This window comes from Pempheris klunzingeri, chromosome 2 (assembly GCF_042242105.1).
Source record: "Pempheris klunzingeri isolate RE-2024b chromosome 2, fPemKlu1.hap1, whole genome shotgun sequence".
Taxonomy (NCBI): Eukaryota; Metazoa; Chordata; class Actinopteri; order Acropomatiformes; family Pempheridae; genus Pempheris; species Pempheris klunzingeri.
This window is the reverse complement of record NC_092013.1, coordinates 4,366,939-4,382,058: the sequence shown is the minus strand read 5'-3', so window position 1 is coordinate 4,382,058 and position 15,120 is coordinate 4,366,939. Positions and strand designations below refer to the sequence as shown.

General features: G+C 44.2%; 1 protein-coding gene across 1 annotated transcript in view; it reads left to right on the top strand.

Moving 5' to 3' along the window:
* The first annotated feature begins 1,763 nt into the window (after positions 1–1,763).
* The window catches only part of fgd5a (FYVE, RhoGEF and PH domain containing 5a), a 29,000-nt gene continuing 15,643 nt past the window's right edge, over positions 1,764–15,120 (top strand). The window contains exons 1-5 of the mRNA XM_070843050.1: positions 1,764–1,816; positions 3,696–6,483; positions 12,509–12,626; positions 13,688–13,746; positions 14,114–14,144. Of these exons, the coding sequence (XP_070699151.1) occupies positions 1,807–1,816; positions 3,696–6,483; positions 12,509–12,626; positions 13,688–13,746; positions 14,114–14,144 (3,006 nt within the window). The 5' untranslated portion in view covers positions 1,764–1,806. The remainder of the gene's footprint in view (positions 1,817–3,695; positions 6,484–12,508; positions 12,627–13,687; positions 13,747–14,113; positions 14,145–15,120) is intronic.

Below are 15,120 nucleotides of genomic sequence, written 5' to 3'. Positions count from 1 at the left end.
ACAAATAAACAGCTTAATTACTGCAGCAGACACAATGGCTCCATATTCAACAGAGATTATTTCATATTTAATATCCTTTTTAGTGACACGGTTAATAATTTAGAAATTGGATCATCACACGCACCGAAATGTATATTGTTTACTGAGATCACGTTCATGCAAGCGCAAAGATAAGATGAGGTGATTATGAACACTCTCTAACCACCTCTATGAGTCTGATGGAGCTTCGCACCTGCAGCAGAGCTTAATCCTTCCTGCACCAAACCATCTGGAATGGGAATTTTGCTGCGTATAATGTATGGGTCTGTACACCAGTGCAGCAGTCAGGACCAGAGCCCTGCGGTGATACAGCACTAATTCTTTTATTGTGCTTCTCTAATCTATCACCATCTACTTCAGCTCTGCTGCAAAGGTCCCAGAAGTCTGCTACATTGTTTGACCTTCAGTGTGTGGGTGTAAAACCAGCATTGGGAGCTGTCAAATGAAAGACCCCAAGTGGGCGACGATCCCAGCTTCCCTGCGTTGCACAAGGTGCCTCTGTCCTTGAAAGCCCACCATGAGTCGCACAACGAAGCTGGTCAAAGTTTGTTTGTTCTTCAGACCATCAGTCTCTGCACAGCACCAGTCAATCAGCTCTGTTTGAGGTTACCTCAGGGGTTAACATCGCCAACCTTTCCCATCTGTTGCTAAGGAAGTGTTGCCTGTTGTGCAGGAAACAGGGAGAGCGGTTTCCTGTTATGAAGAGAGGTTTTTAAAGGGTTGCATTCATTCAATCATGCAACAGATGCCGGGCCAGGAAGCCTGGCCAATAGCAAAAGCTTTCGTGTCCTAGAGAAACTGTATTTGGAAACTGCTTTGAGGAACCTTTCTATGCACTGCTCTGGTCCAGGAAATAATCCTGAGCAAAACATGCTGGAGAGAAATGCCTGATTTCTCAATATCTTCTGTATATTGAGTAATCCTCCATGTACTTGATTCTACAGCCATTCCAAGGATGAAAAGTACATCAGGACACGTTTGAGCGGCCCATGTTATTGTGTGGGTTTTAACTTTTCAGCTGTTGTTAACTGAATCTCAGTGAAGGGACATGTGCCATGCACCCAAACACGGGCAAATGTAATTTGAAAGAATAATAGTGTGCAAAAAACGGTAGCAGCAGATTTAAAGCTGCAGTTGCAGAGATGGACTGTATCTTGTCTCTGTGTTGTAACTTCATGTTCACGCTGCAAACCTGTGGAAACGGAGCAGATTTGGACTTACCCAACTCTAGTCTACCTTGCTGCCTCTAAAACACGTCGCCATTTGCACACACCTGTGAAAGTGTCCTGAGACGCAGCGTGGCCAGATGTGAATGTAAAAGCCAACGCATGCTCTCTTATGCAAAAACTTCAGCAGTAACTGAAATATAATGCTGCGCATCGCAAATATAAGAAACACAGAGAGAGAGAGAGAGAGAGAGAGGGAGAGGGAGAGAGAGAGGGTTTGGTTCGCGCTCCGTGTCCGCGCTCTGCTGTGGTCCTGCCTCAGGAAGCGCCAAGCTGCACCTCCCGTTTCCACACAAGAGCGCACCAGTTTACTGGAGCATCAGCAGTGGAGATGCACGCCGGCTGACCGCTCAGGAGCCACTCTGAGAACACAAGTAGACTCTCACTGGAGAAAACCAAGGCACGACTCCTTTTTACCACTTGATTTCCCCGCAATGTGTTTGTGTCCGGATTAAGTTTGAAGTGATTTCGAGGGACGCGGTCGTTGTGAGGAAGCATGAGGATGAGAACTGTGGGCTCCCGTGGATAATGATGTCCCACAATGAACGCAGGTTTGGTTGTTCTTCTCTGTCTTTTCTGCTCTTGTCAAGTAGTTGGAAACCAGACTTTAAGTGTTTTACAGCAGAGGGAGAAGTGTGTGTGCCTGTGTGAGAGGGATGGGGGCGGTGTTGATTCATGAAATTGGTTAATTCTATCTGGAAACATCGGCTGTGTCACCTGTTCTCCACATATTTTACATACTAACTGATTTTTCAATGCAAATTGAGGGATTCTGCAGTAGTTTTTCCAGAGATTAAATAAAAATATCAACAGAGCTAAAAGTATCCATACATTATCTAAAAGATAGTGACATGTTCCTATAAATGATCCTGCTGTGTTTTCCCATAAAAACAATGCAAGTGCAAATATCTGGAGTGCTTTCAGTGGAAGTTTCCACTGGAAGAAATGATCTGTTCTAAGATTAGTAAAAGGGTTAGAACTGGGATTATAATCCCTGTCTGGGAAATCAGTCAGAGCCATTGTTCTATAGCGAAGGTCACCTGTGCAGTGTCCTCTGACCTTATGAAGTGAAAGAAGTTACAAATGCTTCAGTTGTAAGTGATTTCTGTAAAGGAAAAGCTTTATTTCAGAATTGTTCTACAGACATGTCACTTTAGAGTTTAGACACGTTGTTGAGGCTTAGTGGGTGACATTTTTTGATGAGGACACAGTCTGAAATCATATCCTGTGAGCCTGGTGCTGCCAAGGTCCCAGTGTCTATCTCTTCCTTTGTTTTTCAAACATTTGTTGTAATTGAATTCTTGTTGCATAATTCACATCCTGTTGTTTGCAGTTGGGTGCTTTGTCAGACTGGGACTCTTGTTTTCTCTCCCAGTTTTATTGTTCTTTGACGCACTCAAAGGACCTTTTCAGCACAAAAAAAAAAAAAAAAAAAAAAAGTGTGTGTGCTTATATGCGTCTGCGTGAGGCGGTGTGAGTTATGTTTTGTGAGAATCAGGGAAGAATGACGAGAAGGAAGTCCATTTGTGTTGTGAAAATGTGTGCTCCTAGAGAGGTTCATGGAGGAGTGATGGGGGGCCATGATGTTAATGTCCTTCCCCCCATGGACATCCTGTGGGGAGTCCTTCAAGGAGGCTTTGTTGCAGTAGCTATTGAACATGGAATTCTTGAAAGAGAGAGCGTGTTGACATTAATAGAGATAAAAAAATTAAGTGTGACCAAAAAGCCATATATGACAAGGGCAGTTTCTTAAACAAAATCATATCAGACTGATTTCTAGAGAGAGAGAAAACACCAAGAGATAGCCAGAGTGCACGCAGGGTTTAATAGGATGTGCGTCAGGGCAGGTACTAAATAACAGGAAGAGACAAGGGGTGTATACACTGTGTTAAGTACGGGAGTGTTTCATGACGATTCTACATTTCGAAAGCAGTGCTCTTTAATGAGCTCACATTTTTTAACACTTAACTAAAGGTCGCTGCCACATTTGAAAGCAAGATGCACAAAATTAGGATGTTGCGATTATGGATAAAGCCTGTTTAATCATTCGTCCTTTTGGATTAATAATAAAAGTATCTTCAAAGCTTTTGATTAGACTTAGCCAATCATTTGTTAAATCTGATTCTTCTATAAGCGTCGAACCAGCATGTGTCATTTCCCAGACAGGGACATGTTATTGTTCCTCCTCTAAGTACCCTGTGGCTCTGTTGTTTTTCCTGCTGATAATGTCCCCTGCAGCATTCTGCATGTCACTGACTATTGTACGGGACTTGACTTCCTCTTAGCATTCTATACCAAAACAGGACCCACATATTTATCCTTGCATAAAGGTAGATATTAAGTAAAGCAGCAAAAAGAATCCAAGAAATTAATTATTATCAAGTGGGGTTTAGATTTTCTGTTTCATTAACTTTTACTCTCTTTGCACAGACTTTCAGAACCCTCTGCAAGTCCCTCGACCAAAGGTCCGCAGTCATCTGACCATCAAAGTGCAGTCCAAGCTGATGTCCAGGTCGTGTCCCCCTATCCATGGTCCAAAACCTCCTGTCGCCCCCAAGCCCAGAGCCCTGTATGAGCCTCACACCCATGGGGAGCCCTGCCAGCCACAGAGCCTGAGTAACGGAGACCTGGCACACTCTGATGGGGAGATAGAAGATCTCCATGAAATGGCTGAGGAGAATCAGGACAAAGAAGAAGAGAGTAGTGAGGCTGAGGATGGGGTTAATGACAATGACGCAGGACACAATGACAAAGAGGACGTAGTAGAAGGAGAAATTGGGAAGGAAGCTGAAAAAGAAGTAGATATATTAGACAATGATGGTGACAGCATTGCCTCTGAGGACACAGTCAAAGCAGATGATTGTTCTATTGTTGACACTACTGAGGATGAAAACACTGACAATGACTTGAACCAGCCTGAAGGTGGCAATCACACTGATGACAAGAACATGACACCTTGTCCAGCCGAAATGGATGATGAAACAGGACAGGAGACAGATGAGGAGGAACAGAGTCGTAGTGAAAAGACTGAAATACTTTGCCGCTCTATAGGACACCCAGATGGACATGTAGAGGAACAGACCCCTGATCAAACACAGTCACTCAGTCAGAGTGATAAGGACAATGATACTGGACTTAATGAAGTGGACGGTGGAGAAACTGAGGACTGTGTGAACGGTCCAGATGAGACCGAGCTGGAAGCAGGAGGATTTGCGTTTGGATTCAGCCTGCTTCCAACTGTAACTGAGGAGTATCCCTACGATGTGATTGGCCCCACAGACGATGCTAGTGATACATGTGAGTCATGTGACCAAGCTGAAACAGCGGATGCTGAGGTATGGCAACCAGAGAGGGCCACAAAGGACCCCTCTGGCTGTTTTCGATTCACGTCCAGCACTGAGGATGTGTTCGGGCCTTATTCAGTCATTGAAGCCGTTCCAGGAGACATGGCGAGCACTGCTGACCCAGAGTGGTGTCAGGATGATGTCGATGACAAACCGCCAAGTGAACCGCAAACGGCCGGTGCTTCTAACCAGGAACCTTACTATGTGTCATCGGATGACGTGGACAAGCTAGACGATAAGCAAGCCCTCTCAGAGCAGGCTGACGCTGAGGCGGGCGCTGGGCAGTCGAATCAGCACAAAAACGAAGCAAAGGACATTGAGTCAACAGATGAGTATGCAGACATTGACGATTCGCTCTGCACTAAAACCGACGACGGCGAGCAGTTGGAGTGTGTCTCATCGGAGGACTATGTAGAGATAGGTGATGAGGATGAGGAGGAAGAAATAGAAAAGAAACATGTCAAAGGAAAAAGTGCAAAAGAGAGAACAGCCAAGCGAGAGCAGGCTTTCCTCAGCCAGCGAACAAGCTGCCAGCCTCGCCTCAGGTTGTGCAACATCACGGTGCCAACAAACCTAGACCTGGGCCGCACACCAGAGCTCACCAACAGGGTGGTGTTTGCCCACACCACTGAGGCCTTTGAGGAAGACATTGAGGAGCTGGACTGCCATATTGTGCCTTATTATGAAGACACAGACTCAGACAGTGAGGAGCATATATATGAGGAGGCGGGGTTTGATTCAGAAGGGGAGAACTTTGTGACTCTTGATCGTAAAACTATCGTCACCCGATCACGTTCTTATTCTGGTAAAGTTCCAGGTTATGTCCCAGAAACCGTACCAGAGGAGACGGGGACAGAGTACCAGACTCATGACTACTGCACAGTGGCCTTGGATAAGAACAACGAACCGCTTTGCCGTTCACAGCAGCCTGGGGTCAACTGTTTGGTCCCGTCCATTAAGTCTCGCCGCTTCTTGTTATATTCCCGATCTGCAGAGGGTCCAGAATTGTCCTTGACTACTCCCTCATCAGAGATCGGACAGTCTCTGAAGAATGACATCAGGATGAAGAGGAAAGATGATTCCCTTTCGCTCCCGTGTGTCATAACCTCATCTGGAAGCTTCTCGCAGCGTAGCCATCAATCATCCAGTGGTGTTTCCACACCAACCTCTCTAGTGGACATCCCGCCACCCTTTGACCTGGCATACATCACTAAAAGACCAGTCACCAAGAGTTCACCATCCCTCCTGATCCAGCACGAACCTAATGACATTTCTAAGAAGAAGAAGTCCTCCTTCAAGCGCTTTCTGGCACTCAAGTTCAAGAGGAAGACAGATTCGAAGGGTTTCAGTGATGGCAGTGTCCGCTCTTCACGTTCTTCCTCTGAGTCCAGCCACCACGGCCCAGTGAGAGTCATAGAGCTTGATCGCAGAAGCACCAGCAGCTCTCCTCAGCCTCAGTCCCGCATGGTGAACCCACAGCAGCGTCCTTTAGACATGCCATCCTCCTTTGTACTCTACAAAGACCAGCAGAGGAGGAAAGGTGAGCCCAAAGCTTATGGCAGGGGCGTGTCCAGAGTGGAGTCCTTCGAGGAGCGTTCTCAGCGCTCGGCCATGCCGCTGCCTTTGACCAAACCCCGCTCCATCTCCTTCCCCAGTGCCGACACCTCAGACTATGAAAACATCCCAGCCATGAGCTCAGACTACGAGAACATCCAGATCCCAGGCAGACCCATCAGATCCCACACTGTGACTGAGTTTTTTGAGGACCCAAACCGCAACACAGTTCCCTGCAACGAGAATGATGGCTATGTGGATATGAACAGTTTCCCTGGGATTGAGAGCAAACTCCAGACCTTGAAGTCAGACACTGAAAGGTACAGTAACAGCTCAATAAAGTTATTATGGTTTTGTCTCATCTCAAGCACATCTGAAAAGGTTGATTAACCTCACAAAAAACATTTTACCGCCTTACCGTAGATGTTTTGCCTCTAGTGGACCCTAGCCCATATAGATGCTTTAGTTTTTATCTGCCATTTCTTCTGCCTTCTCACTGATACTGATAAGATCTTAATAGACCTACATCCAAAGCAATGGAGTTGAATCACATTTTCCCTGATGCTCACAATCCTCAGGACCTCACTGTGAACAGTTTTCACTGCAGCATCTTCTAACTTCCTCTAACCTCTGGCATCTACAGAAGAAATAGTCTCAATGAAAACTGTTTATGGTGTTATTTTTTTCAATGCTATGACCGCCCCAAATGAAAATCCATTCATCTCCACTGCATTGGGTTTGAAGCAGTAATTTTAGAGGCAGAATCCTCAAAATCTGGGCAAATAAAACCAAAAATATGCCCACAGACCCTTTAATGTTTTAAGTATTCACCAGTACCATCCATGACTATGATTAGAGCTCACACAATTAGTCAAATAACAGATTAGTTGATTGAGAGAAAATCAGGTTAATAATTTTATTCATTTTTACAGCAAAGGTGCTAAATGTTAAATAATCTGCAGATAAATCAACAACCAAAATGGTTGTTTGTTGCAGCCTTAGATCAGGTGTTTTTATTTATGACCAGCTTCAATTTAGGCTAATCTTCTTACACAGCCAGTTTTAAACTCTAGAAACTACGTCTAGTCTATAGAATAGGTGAAGGTTTATCTATGAAACCAATTTTGAAATAATCTGTTGAGTTTTTAGGTCTGGACCTGCTCAGAAGAGCAATCTTGACCCCTGAACAGCTGACGGATATTCTTACACAGTATCTCAGATGAGCAGGGGCAGACCTGGCTAAGTAGAATCGGATCTCCCTCTTGTTGGGAAGTGTTCGGTAAGAGATGAGCAGCCTGCTGTGTCAGGCACCGCTGGCTTTGGGAAGATGGACAATGCTTGTGGGAGAGCTTACTTCTGTTTTTCATTTGGTGGATATTCGAGGTCACACCTGGTGCTTCCTGTGCAAGTCTGCGATGATAGAACAGGTAATGGCAGTTGGGCTGCTCACTGAGCGCAAGGTTATTCAAATTAGAGAAAGTCATTATAGGCTGCAATTAAAAGTGAAAAAACTGTGGGGGAGTTCCTTTCACACAAAGAAGTGGAGAAGGATGAGGGAATAGGTGAGAGAGCAAGGAGGGGCGATGTGTTAACAGAAAGTGCAGAAGAGTAAGAAAACAAAGAGTACAGCGATAAAGTAACATAAAGGAGGGGGAAGGGCGAAGTGAGAAGAGGGAGCAAGAGCAGTTGTGGTGTAATTGCTCTCCTGTACCTAACACTTATGGTTAAGTTTAGGAGGGCTTTTATTAAAGGAGCTCTCTCCTGAGTGCTTCTTTTTCATTGGACCCTTGAGGGGCAGCGGGATTTACTGCACTGTGTGATAGAGAGAGGAATCACCGCGGTCAGACTGTACCAAATTACCCCATCCTGTGCCACAGCTTCAACCACTACGGGGCTACTGTCTTTCCCCAGTCTTAATAAAACAGTTGTGTTTGATGACCTGTGTGTAGCAGAGGAGGCAGGCCATTACCGAGAGCTTCCTAAAAGTCTTGAGACGATCTTGGAGCAAAATGCTTGTTCCTCAATTTGTTTTTATGTATTGTGGTGCCCTTTGTTTATAATTCATGTGCAGCTAACTTGTTTATTTCACAGTTTTATTCCTCTCAGAACTATTTGGCCCGTGTAGAAAAGCCTTTTGGCTTGCGATTCATATCATTTATACAACTTTGCACACATGTGAAGCTCATTGTTATCTCTCCTTCAGATATGCCCTGCAGCAGTAGACACAGCACCATCATTTCCCCACTATTTATTTGCAGTGTCCTTTAAAGTCTATACATATATAAACATTTGAAACCCTTCCATTTCCCAGACAATGGCCCCTCACTGAGGGCTCTTTTTCTCCCACTGATGTTATCGATGTGGCTCATTGAGTGGTGGAAGTCTCATACCACTCACAATGATGCAAATAACCTATCCGTCCTGTCACCTCTCTTTCACTGCATTCCCCCTGGAGATGCTCCTGTTGCCTGGGCCTCTCTTTAGTGTGTCTATACGTTGCTGGTCTGTGTGTATCGGAGTGTGTGTGAGTGTGTACATGTGTGTGCCCACTATATAAGTCATGCAGAAAATGTAGGTGCCTGTTCCTGCCTTTGTGTGCACATCTTGAACCGGTTCAAAGCTTGGCATTGCCGCCGTCCCAAGCGGCCCATCTGATGATGGCAGTGATTTATTGAGAACACATTCAGCAGTCAATGAGGTTTAGACCCACGGAGAAAAAGTGGATTTTTGTGGTGAGGAAAATGACCGAATGGCCTCAGAGCGCTGCACACAAAAGGACCGTGCCTACAGTGGCAGACATGCATTTTAAGGAGAACTCACAAGGCTGCTGTGCCAAAGGCTTGGCTTGTTTCCACTTGTTTGATTAATGTACAGCACCATTCAGACACTACTTTAGCTCGAGCATTCAGCCAAAGCAAAGAGACATGTTCATTAGCAAGCTACTATAGTGTGCAATGGAAAGAGAAAAGGCAGACTAATGATTCATCCCAAAGCTAGCCAAGGTGTTTGTTTGTAGGCTTGTGTGTGGGTGCATATATATATATATATATATATATATATATGGGCATGCATAGTAAGTTACACCTCAGTGCAGCTTTATCAAAGAAGAGGCTCCTGCTGAGAATGCAGTCTCAGCACAGTTGTTCTTGCCAAGAAGCCATGTAGCAACAAATGTGCAGAAAAAGGTGTTTAGCAAAAAAGAAAGAAAAAAAGCTCAGGATTTGTGATTGTGCTCAGCTCAGGCACATTAAGTGTTCTTTGTGTTAACTTTAAGCAGTTCCATGTAGGCTTACAGCAGTAATACAGATGTGTTGTTGTCCCTGTGCACACAGTAAACAGAGCTACTACTGTAAGATACTGCTTATTGCTCACCTCTAGTTTACCCTTTGGTATCATTTTAGCTTCCAACAGCTCAACATGAACCTCTTCAGAGTGATGACAAAGCCCAGCCATGGCCTCTAAAACAGCCCCTCCACCCACTGTTATGTTAGTGTTAGTAGTGATGAGGGAGCCATCTTAAGTACATTGTTGTACTGGGTTGGGCTGTGTGCTGTGTGGCGAGGTGGTGGACAGGGTGTGTCGTTGGCTCGCCAGGCCTGGTGCCAGGCGCTCTGAGGTCATTGCCAGGTCATCCCCGGGGAGGAACTGTCCAGCCTAGGAGCTTCCCACCAGCCTGTTTACAGGAAATGCAGGACGAGGGCGTGGCTGCGGCAGGAGGCAGAGAGGTGGAGACAGGAGAGGACAGATAGGAGGACGGGAAGAGAAGGGGGTCACCGTGGTGGGGTGGAGGTTCCCAGACTATCCCTTGAACAACAAGATGAGGTGTGGTCCCGTCAGGAATGCCAGGTCTGCTGTTATTGTTGGTGCAGTTAGTCAGGAATGCCTCCAGACTCACAGACTACAGTGGCATAGAGTCTAAATGAACTGAAAACATACATTTAAAATGAAGCAGAGGTTATAATACTGTTAACAGTGATGTGGGGTTATTATTATTATCCAAAGCCCTTACACATTACAGGTGAGGCAGCAGCCGTCAGAGCACCAGTGTCTTCACGAATCACGTCATCACACACGGTCACACCACCACCACCACCAGCAGCCACAGGCTACATTAAGTCATCATCACTAAAAGCTGCAAACAGTTTAAAACTGCTCCCTCTCTCTTAATCCCTGCATCAATATCCCAATCTGCTGTAGTTAGCAGGCTAATGAACCTATTCAGCCTATTTCCTATAATAGTGCCATTACAAGAGGAAAAAAGCCTGTCGGATTGCACCTAATATATATTTTACTACTCAATGTTTAGCTCAATTGAATTACATATTACAGGCATCATCAAATTCACAGGGAATTGGTGGAGAGTCATTGTGTTTTCCTTTGAATTTGACACAGTAGATTTAACATTGCCATGTTATAAAAGACATTGCATTCAGCGGGCATAATAGGGTTGTCTTTATGGCCTTGTGAAAGGGCTTCACATGTTACAGTACATATTCACAAGTTTGAATATGGAAAACCTTACATGAAGCTGCCTGGAGCCAAATGGAAGCTATGAGTGGGATTTTATTGTGGGAAAATGGGCAACATCAGTATAGAAGACATTACAACATAACATTACAGCAGTTTGCTTTCTGTGGGGCTTTTCTGGGAGAAATTATTATAAATTGGACATATTCCTCTATCACAGCACAGACTTTGTGTTTTTCTTTTTGGTTTTTTTGATGGTCGAGGGTGAAAAGGTGAAGGTGAGAATCTGAGGCACATTTCTCTTGGATATATGAACTCACTCGCAGACTTAATCAGAGCTTAAGAACGAGTTCAAAGAAGACCCGTCCCTCCTGCTCTCTTTCCTTCCCAACATCACCCAGAGGCCCACACCAGGCTGACCTGTCGACTCTGAGGTCAACCATGAGTAATGAGCCATAGGTGCTTTCTTCAGCCCACCCAATAGGGCTGAGTGTGTGTGTGTGTGTGTGTGTGTGTGTGTGTGTGTGGTGTGAAGTATGAGTATGTTTGAATGGAGATGAAGTGCAGCAGGTAACTCTGTTAACCTTTGGTCTTCTAATAGCCGTGTTCTCTTTGCACACACAGAGGACTTTTTATTATCATTGATTATTATCTGGAAAATGAGTGATGCCTTCAAATTGCTTGTTTTGTTGCCAAAACTCAAAGATATTCAGTTTACTATAATAAACTGGAGAAGAAAAGCAGCCAGTTCTCACAGTTGCAGAGCTGTTTGACGGTTTTGCTTGAAAAATGACTTAACTTGCTGTTTTATTTTCATAATAAAAGCTTCAGGTCTAAGTAGAAAACCCTGTAAGGTTGTTTATCGGCACAATTCAAGGGAGAGACCCTACAGAATAATCCTCATTTCCGATGCAGTTTAGTTCTACATTTCATTTCATACATTTTTAACATTTACTCTTTTGGACATACGAGGTAGAAATGTTTCATAGAGGAATAGATACTTCAAGGGTATTTTCCTTTAACATCATAAGTCAGTTTGACTTGATATTGTGTTCCTACTGTATCTTCACTATTCTTAATAGATATGAAAGTGTCCTTGTGGCAGCACATTTCTAAACTTGCTGCTATTCTGCCACACTCATTGTGAATCCATCCAAATATGTCCTGTGCTGTTTGGCATTGTGCACAAAGATTCAGCTTTTGTATCGAGAGCGATGGTGAACCTTGTATACAACAGGTTGTACAGGCTTCGAAACCTTTCCATTAGCTGTGAAACCTGCCAGAAGTCTCAGTGAATAACAAGTATTCTCAGAGCAGCTATGAAGTAATATGACAGCTAGGACAAGCTGTCCAATAGCTGTCATTTAGCTGCTTTGAGAATACTTGTTATCTAGTCATCATCCTGACTGAATGTGAATTTAGTCAAACATACTGAATGGGTCTTAATGGGCCAGAGGACATTAATAATTACCACAGGTAGCATTTAAAAGGATTATTTGTGAAATGACCTAAAGCGTGACCCCCTCAGGTGCAGCAGCACACAAAAGGATTACCAGTGTACGAACACAACAAGTGCCATCTGTGAGAGGAATGCATGATGAAAGGGATTACAGTGTGCCACCAGAGGACTCCATACGAGGAGTGGAAATGCTCAGAGACACACACAGGAAAAGGAAAAAAAAACCTATATTTCTAAGAGACTTGGAGTATTGCTCAGTGTTTTGAGAATATGCTGCTGCAAAGACAGATTATAGTGGCTTTTAATTGTAAACTGAAAATATTTAGTGTCTTTCTTTTTGGTTAAAGCCATGCTGTTGAACGCATGGTGTTCAGTGTGCTGTTTCGCTGCCTTCATGCTGTCTTGTCCTCCTTTGGCAGTGCCTACACAGAGCCTTTCCCAATGAACCCCATCTCTGCTGGGCTGTCAGCAGACGAGGACCACGGCCGCACCTCGGAGGAGGAAGAGGGGGTTGCGGAGCAAAGTTATGACCGACAGGTGAGATATGTGATACAGAAGGACGCAAGTGAAAGCAGGGCAGAAGGTGGTTAATTCAATCCTATGAGTCCTGCAAATCAACATAATGAGAAAAAGATGCTGAAGGGTCCTATTGAATGCTTCACTGTATTGTATTAGGGTGGAATGTTAAATATTTTAGATATACACCTTACAGATTTGAATAAAAATGACATATATTAAAATAATAGGACAGTTAAATGTACTGTGGGACATGTACAGGTCCAGGATGAGCCATTCGATATTTGGGACTCAATATACACATGAACTTTTCCCTCAGATTTACTGTTCTGCTGGCTGAAATGTATCACCTCAAGCCCCCCAGACTTCTGTACAGTAAAAGGCATCCATTTTACAGTAGCTCAGAGATGGACCCCACCCTTCCTGCTGCTACCACAATAATATTAGACCCCTGCTCCCATCATGTGGCACATATTTCCTTGTTTTCTACTTAGAGTAAATATAATAAATTGAAGGAAAACAGAGAGGAAAAGGCCCAGAGAGACTTGATTCAGTCCCCAGGAACAGTTTCATTTAATGGAAGCGTGTTTTGGTTTTATTTCAAGGAAATGAGGATCAATGTGCCTTTTATGCAGTGTTTGTGAAATGCCCCGCGCAGGAAAAAATAACACTGATAAAGCGCAGGACCTTGCCGGTAAACCCCTAAATGGCTTCAATGTTATGTTTTGGCTCGGATATTTTGAGACCCTGTGATTAGCCTCTAAATCAATGGGCAGCATTGTTGTCACCACACACGCAGCCTCTCATACATAATGCATCTGAATTTAAAAGTCCCGCATTTGCGAAAAAAAAAAAAAAGAAAGAAAAGAAAAAAGCCCTCATGTCTATGCTGCACTGTAATGAAATAATCAGTCTTATTTTGACAGCGGAAATCCAACAAGAAAAAGTGAATTTTCACCACTCTCCCTGGCTGTGGAGTAGCTGTTCCTGTTAGTGTGTGAGAGGAATAAGTGCCCACAGAGAGCCTTTAAACATTAGCTGTGTTCATTCATCTCCCACTGTTCTCCCTCCCTGTCACCCAGATTGATGGTCGATCCCGAGCCTTCTACGTTGCCAAGGAGCTCGTCGACTCAGAGAGACTGTGAGCATCTGCATGCGTGGATTTCCCCCGTTTCGCACACTTCTCCTGCACATCATCACACACAAACACGCTTCATCCAAATTTTTCTTTTCTTTTTTTTTTTCTCCGACCCTGTTTCTGCTCTCCTTTCCTTTCCATCTCCATCTCTCCTAAGCTCATTCATCGAGCTGCATGCAAAGAAACCGACAGTTAATTGTCCTTGCCCTGCGACACACTTAAACATTCTTCTAATGCAGTTTTCTCATCATGCATAATTTAAGTAATATAATGAGTCTCGTTGATGGATTAACATACTTGTGTAGAAGGTTGTAAATTCCTTTTAACGGTTAAATTAACTCTTGTATGTTTCATTCTTCTTGTTTTCCAGACATGTCAGCGCCCTGAAGTACCTTCAAGAGGTAAGAAAAACCTTCGCCGCCACCCCGTAAAGCGCGTCAGCTTTAAATGTCTCCTGCTTCGAGGCCTATTAAACTTTATTGAAAACCTACTGATAACATCGAATCCTGTGTGTCTGCTCCCGAGTCTCTGTCTCCGTCTTCTCCTCCTCCCCCCCTGGTGTAAGGCTCTGCTCAGGTTTATCAGTGTTGTTGCAGCAAGATCTACTTCCTGGTCTTGACAAAGTTGACATGTTGTACCGTGGTGTGGTCTGCGGTGCGATGACGCAGCGTGCGTCCACCAGGCGCTCTCGCTGATGGTGTCCTTCCATCTTTACTCAACTGATACGTGCACTCTGATGCTCAAGCAGCTCAGCTGGCAATCTGCCACCTAAAGGTCACAAAAAGGCTGTTGGGGCTTTTTTTATTGGTTATGTTGGATGAGCTCCTTATGACCAGGTTGGCCATAAAATGGAGAGTTTTCCTTTCAGTAGAGCGATGAGTGTAGTTAATGCAGGACGGAGGATTTAAAGGTGAGCAGTGGTACGATTCTGGAGGTCAACCATGCATCACCGGCAACTGTTGTCATCTATTTCCATCGTTTCTCACTCACTGCCTGTCAAAACAAGACCGCATCCCCTGCAGAGTTGGGACCAAAGGTGGATATTTGTCGAAAAAATAACACAAAAATGGCACTGAAACAGTTAAAACAATTATTTCATTTTAATCAAAAGGTAAAGTCATGCAGGAGAGGTCAGATAGACAACACTTTTTAAAGAATGGTGTGAAAGAGTTGCTATTAAGGTGATGGTTTCCAGTACAAATCTGACAGGTAGAGTCATTGAACCCAGGGAAGCCCATCAGTCAGCCTGTACCTTATAACCTTGAATAAGGTCGTAACCTGAATTTCATCTGTGTGCTCCCTCGCCATGATTTATGAAATCCTGCTGTGAGTACAAAAGCAGCTGATTTGTATAATGTGTAATTTGGTGGCGTTAAA